Source organism: Danio rerio, chromosome 15 (assembly GCF_052040795.2).
Source record: "Danio rerio strain M-AB ecotype USA chromosome 15, GRCz13ab, whole genome shotgun sequence".
In the NCBI taxonomy this organism is placed as follows: Eukaryota; Metazoa; Chordata; class Actinopteri; order Cypriniformes; family Danionidae; genus Danio; species Danio rerio.
Genome location: NC_141035.1, coordinates 50,707,501 through 50,715,000, shown reverse-complemented (window position 1 = coordinate 50,715,000; position 7,500 = coordinate 50,707,501). Strand labels below are relative to the sequence as shown.

At 35.2% G+C, this 7,500-nt stretch overlaps 1 protein-coding gene across 2 annotated transcripts in view; it reads right to left on the bottom strand.

The window, feature by feature from the left end:
- The window catches only part of ecel1 (endothelin converting enzyme-like 1), a 69,118-nt gene that overhangs the window by 29,036 nt on the left and 32,582 nt on the right, over positions 1-7,500 (bottom strand). For both annotated transcript variants that reach the window (XM_087282292.1, NM_001442655.1), the window contains 1 exon segment: positions 5,954-6,078. In XM_087282292.1, coding sequence (XP_087138418.1) covers positions 5,954-6,078 — 125 coding nt within the window.

Genomic DNA, 7,500 nt, shown 5'->3' with positions numbered 1-7,500 from the left:
CTCACCGTCAGCTCATAATTACACCCATTAAATCGTCCTTTGGCTCAACAGCCTCTCAAACCACAGACTAGCATTCAGATGCGATCCAATCATCACCCCAACAAACTACTTCCTTTTAATTACCCATAAAACAGACATAAACAACAGAACGGGAAACCACATCATCATCATCACCATCATCATCATGTCATATGACACACAGGATGATAATTAGACCCTCCTGCAGAAATAAACTGCAGCAAAATAAAGGAGTTTCACACACACACACACACACACACACACACACACACACACACACACACACACACACGAGAAACAAATAGAGGAGAGTCTGTCTGTATATCCGTCTGTCCATGCATCCATCTCATCCACCTCTACCTAGCAATCTATCCATCTGTCCATCTATCCGTCCATCTGTTTGACCGTCGGTCCATCCATCCATCCATCATCTATTCATTCATCCATCCATCCATCCATCCATCCATCCATCCATCTATCTATCTATCTATCTATCTATCTATCTATCTATCTATCTATCTATCTATCTATCTATCTATCTATCTATCTATCTATCTATCTATCTATCTATCTATTCATCCATCCATCCCTGTAAATATCTGTCCACCCATCAGTTCGTACATCCATCCATCCCTCTTGTTCTGTTTTGCTCTACCTCTCTACCTCCTTGACTGTCTATCTATCCATCTATAAGTCTATCTATCGTCCGTCGATTCATCCATCTATCTTTCTTGTTGTTCCATCTATCTATCTACCTGTCTTTCCAACCATCCATCGATCCATCCATCCATTCATATGTCTATCATTCCATCTATCTGTCTATCTACCTGTCTATCCATCCATCCACCCTTCCATCCATCCATCCATCCGTCCATCTGTCTATCATTCCATCTATCCCTCTATCTACCTATCCATCTATCCATCCATCCATTCATATCTCCATTCATCGATCCATCTATATATCTGTCTACAGTTCCATTGTTCCATCTATCCCTTTATTTACTTGTCTATCCATCCCTCCATCCATCCACTCATGCATTCATCCAACCATTCATCTGTCTACTGTTTCATTGTTCTATCTATCCCTCTATCTACTTGTCTATACATTCATCCATCCATCTCTCCATCCATCCATCTCTCCATCCATCCATCTATCGTTCCGTTGTTCCATCTATCCGTCTATCTAACAGTCTCTCCCTTTATCCATCCATCTCTTCTTCCATCCATCTCTCTATCCTTCCATCTATCCCTCTATCAACCTGTATATCCATCCATGTATTGATTCATCCATCTATCCATCATCCATCTATCCATCCATCTGTCTATTTTTTCCCCTGTCCCTCAATCTACTTGTCTGTCCGTCCATCCATCCACCCATCCATTCACTTACTCATCTTTCCATCCATCCATCCATCCATCCATCCATCCATCCATCCATCCATCCATCCATCCATCTGTCTATCATTCAATCTATCCCTCAATCTACTTGTCTATCCACCCATCCATCCATCCATCCATCCATCTCTCCATCTATCTCTCCATCCATCCATCCATCCATCCATCCATCATGTTCAGTACTACGGTAAACTCTGGTCTGGATGTGTAAAGTCGCAGGTTCTCTCTAGCTCTAGTTTTCTGCTGACTCTGCGACACGTGAAGATGTGAAACCCAGCCGACACGCTGCTTTGAGCAACACCGACAACAAAACCAATTTCTGCTTTCTTTATTTTACAGTCAGCACAAAGAGCAGCTACAGGCGTCCGCTTCTCCAGCGCTGCTCGCGAGGAAATGCTGCATTTGAAAAGAGAGAAAGAAGTTTTCCTGAAAAAAACCCAAACTGCAGGATAAAACCAGCAGAACAAAGAGCAGAATAAAAGTCACTGTGTGTCCGCGCTCCACATCAAAAGCCCATTGGCGGGAGACACACAGATCGCCATGGTGATTTTAATAACAGTGATTATGGAGGAAAGGGTCATTGGGAGAATATTATGGGATATAGTGTGTTATTACGAAAAAGGGATGAAAAGGACTCAATGTCTTCTGCAGGAAAGAGATGAACATCTGTGAAATCACTGACATTCAATGAGGCCGTTTCCCTTCAGACGCAGAAAAGGAGTTAAAACAGTGTAAAATATTGTTGCAATGTAAAATTGCCGTTATTCATGGAGAAAATATAGTAAAGTGTGATTTACAGTGTGTTTAAAGCTGAATTTTCTGTCACACGATCCTTCAGAAAGCAATATAATATAATATAATATAATATAAAATAAAATAAAATAATATAATATAATATAAAATAATATAATATAATATAATATAATATAATATAATATAATATAATATAATATAATATAATATAATATAAAATAATATAATATAATATAATATAATATAAAATAAAATAATATAATATAATATAATATAATATAATATAATATAATATAATATAATATAAAATAAAATAAAATAAAATAATATAATATAATATATTATAATATAATATAAAATAATAATATAATATAAAATAATATAATATAATATAATATAATATAATATAATATCAATCTACCTGTCTATCCATCCATCCATCCGTCTATCCTTTCATCTATCTATCTATCTATCTATCTATCTATCTATCTATCTATCTATCTATCTATCTATCTATCTATCTATCTATCTATCTATCTATCTATCTATCTATCTGTCTGTCTGTCTGTCTGTCTGTCTGTCTGTCTGTCTGTCTGTCTGTCTGTCTGTCTGTCTGTCTGTCTGTCTGTCTGTCTGTCTGTCTGTCCGTCCGTCCATCCATAAATCCATTCTGTTTGTTTTGCTCCACCCCTCTAACTACCTGTCCATCCATCGATCCATATCTCCATCCATCCCTTTCATTTATCAGTCCATGTATCTGTCCGCCGTCCATCCATTTATCTCTCTATTTATTCGTCCATCCATCCATCTGTCTATTGTTCCATCCATCTCTCTATCTACCAGTCTCACCATCCATCTTTCCTTCCATCTATCAATCCATCTCTCCCTCCATCCATACATTGTTCCATCTATCCCTCTATCGACCTGTCTATCCATCATCCATCCATCCATCCATCCATCCAATCATCTGTCTATCATTCCATCTATCAATCTATTTACATATCCATCCATTCATCCATCCATCCATCCATCCATCCATCAGTCTATTGTTCCATCTATCTCTCTATCTACCTGTCTATCCATCCATCCATCTATCCATCCAACCAACCATTTGTCTATCATTCCATCAATCCATCCATCCATCCATCCATCCATCCATCCATCCATCCATCCATCATTCCATCTATTCCTCTATCTACCTATCCATCCAACCATATATATCCATCCCTTCATCTATTGTTCCATCTACCCCTCTATCTACCCTGTCTATAGGTCCATCCATCCATATATTCATCTATCCATCTATTGATCTATCTATCCAGCCATCCATCCAACCATCCATCTAAAGTCGTGGGTTCAAATCCTGGCTGGGTCAGTTGGTGTTTCTGTGTGGAGTTTGCATGTTCTCTCCGTGTTGGCGTGGGTTTTCTCTGAGTGCTCCGGTTTCACCCACAGTCCAAACACATGCGCTATAGGGGAACTGATCAACTTAATTGGCCGTAGTACATGAGTGTGTGTGTGAAAGAGTGTGTATGGGTGTTTCCCATTACTGGGTTGTGGCTGGAAAAACAAATCTGCTGTGAAAAACATATGCTGGATTAGTTGGCGGTTCATTCTGCTTTGGCGACCTCAGAAATAGAAACTAAGCCGAAGGAAAAAGAATGAATGAATGAATTAGTGTGAGTAATGTAATGAATTTATTAATGCATTAATTTTAAAAAAAACTATAGCATCAAATATATATTATTATTATTATTCAAATTATGTTTATTATTATTTTGGCAGCAAATTCTTTTTGTGCTAAAATAATTATGTGGAATCATTAGAACTGTCCATCTGTCACCATTATGTGGAAAAACTGAACCAGAAATGTACTTTATTCATTAAAATAATCATAATTATTCTCATTACTATTTTAGGCACAGGCCGAGTTAAAGAAAGACTGATGGACAGAGAACAGACACTTCAATAAATCCAATTATAGGGAAAGAAACAGAGAAATATGGTGGCAAAACTGACTGACTGTCACAGAACACACACACACACACACACACACACACACAGAGAGAGAGAGAGAGAGAGAGAGAGAGAGAGAGGGAGAGAGAGAGAGAGAGAGACTCCCATGAGAATAAGCTGACAGCTGGACACACACTAACCCTTCACATTCAGCACTTGACTCCTGCTCTCTGGAGAATTTCTGTATGTGTGTGTGTGTGTGTGTGTGTGTGTGTGTGTGTGTGTGTGTAAACAGGTAGGGCCGCTATGGGTCGATTCTAATCAGCCTCAGTGCAGATGAGTGTTCACCCAACAGTGACACCTCAAATAAAGCCACACACACAAACCCACACAAGGCCCGCGTTTGTTTTTGAGAATTGTGGGGATATTCCATAGGTTTCCCATGGTTTCTGTCCATTGTCCTTGTGTGTCACAAATACTCTCACAAACACACACACGTTCTCACACAATCAATAAATACTGTACTATACTTGCCCTGTTGTGGTATTTGTGGACATTTGTTTATATTACTATAGTTGTGTTACCATAGTAACTGTACAACCAACACAACAGATCACAATTACGTTACTTGTTGTTACCATAGCAACTGCAGAATAACCACAACAGATCACAATTACTACAGTTGATGTGTTACCATGGCAACCATGGAATAACCACAACAGATCAACTACTATAGTTATTACCATAGCAACGGCAGAATCACTACAACATATCGCAATTACTTTAGTTGTTGTGTTACCATAGCAAATATAAAATAACCAAACAGATTAATTACTATAATATTTGTTACCATAGCAACTGTAGAATCACCACAACAGGTCAACTACTATAGTTGTTACCAAAGCAGCAGTAGAATCACCACAGCAGATTACAATTACTTTAGTTGTTGTGTTCCCAGAGCAACTGTAGAATAACCACAACAGATCAGTTACTATAGTTGTTGTTACCATAGCAACAGTAAAATAACCATAACAAATGACAAGTACTATAGTTGTTGTGTTACCATAGCAACTGTAGAATCAACACAGCAGATTACAATTACTTTAGTTGTTGTGTTACCATAGCAACTGTAGAATAACCAAAACAGATAATTACTATAGTTGTTGTGTTCCCATAGCAACTGTAGAATAACCAAAACAGATAATTACTATAGTTGTTGTGTTCCCATAGCAACTGTAGAATAACCAAAACAGATAATTACTATAGTTGTTGTGTTACCATAGCAACTGTAGAATAACCAAAACAGATAATTACTATAGTTGTTGTGTTCCCATAGCAACTGTAGAATAACCAAAACAGATAATTACTATAGTTGTTGTGTTACCATAGCAACTGTAAAATCACCACAGCAGATCACGATTACTTAGTTGGTGAGTTACTATAGCAACTATAAAAATAACCACAACAGATCAGTTACTATAGTTGTTGTTACCATAACAACTGTAGAATAACCATAACAACTGACAATTACTACAGTTGTTGTGTTACCATAGCAACTGTAGAATCACCGTAACAGATCAATCACAATAGTTGTTGTTACAATGGCAACTGTAGAATCACCATAACAGATCTCAATTACTTTAGTTGTTTTGTTACCATAGCAACTGTAAAAACACCACAACAAATTAATTATAGTACGTTTCAAAACCACTACATTTACTATAAATTACAACAGTATTCTTCTCATGCGGGCTTACTGTAAATGTTACCAAATTATAATGAGTTTACATCACAATAAGAGTGTTTTGTCATACGCTGAGTGGACTCCTACCGTTTAGAGGTGGTTTTGATGATGTCCGACACCGTTTGCATGTAGTCAGTGGCCAAAACCACAATCTCCTCCTCCTCAGAGAAATTATCGTTGAAGATGCGGTCAAGCAGACGCTTCCAGTGGAACTAAAGAGCGGGAGAAGACAATGTTTACACGCTCTTCAGACAAACAGATGCCAGTAAACCTGTTCATTGACTTAAGCCTCATTTACGGCTCTGCATTTTATACAGCTGAAAGATCGAGCTACTTTTGGATTACATTTAGATAACTTTTATTACATGTTTATTGTAATGTAATCTGACTACTTTTAGATTACATTTAGATTACTTTTATTATACATTTATTGTAAAGTAATTCAACTACTTTTGGATTACATTTACAGTAGATTGCATTTATGACATATGTATGGTAACGTAATCTGACTACTTTTGGATTACATTTAGATTACTTTTATTACACATTTATGGTAATGATTTTTGGATTATATCCAGATTATATGTATTACAGATTTATTGTAATGTAATCTGACAACTTTTAAATTACATTTTTTGGTAACCTATTCTGACTACCTTTGGGTAACATTTATATTACTTTAATAACACATTTTTGATGTCAGTTAATTACTTTTGGATTACATTTAAGTTAGTTTCATAACACATTTATGGTAACATAATGTGACTACATTTAAATTACTTTTATTACAGATTTATGGTGACATATTCACACTATGTTTGGGTTACATTTAGATTACTTTAATTACAAATGTATGATGTAGTAATTGATTCATTTTGGATTACATATAGATTACTTTGATTACACATTCATAGTAATATTTTTTTAATTACATCTAGATTTCTTTTATTAGAGATTTATTGTAATGTAATCTGACATCTTTTGGATTACATTTAGATTACTTTTATAACACATATATGGTAACCTATTTTGACTACTTTTGAATTACATTGGATTTCATTTAAATTACTTTTATTAAAAATTTAAAGTAATCAAATTACTTTTGAATTACATTTAAAGAGAACTCCTTTTTATTTTATAGATTTATGGTATGGTAACAGACAACATTTAGATTAAATTTTAGATTACTTTAATTACACATTGATATCAAATTAATCTGAATGCTTTTGAATCACACTTTGACTACTTGTGCTACACATTTATGGTAATGAATTCTGAGTACTTTTGAAATACATTTAGATTACTTTATTACATATGTACAGAACCTTAGTCTGACGACTTTTGGATTACATTTGGATTATTTTTATTACACATTTGTGGCAATATATTTTTGGATTACACTCAAATTACTTTTATGACAGATTTATGGTAATTTAATCTGACTACTTTTGGATTACATTTAGATTACTTTGATTACACATTTATAGTAATGATTTTGGATTACATCCAGATAACTTTTATTACAGATTTATGGTAATGTAATCTGGCATTTTTTGGATTACATTTAGATTACCTTTATTATACATATATGATAACCTTTTCTGAGTACTTTTGGATTACATTTAAATTACTTT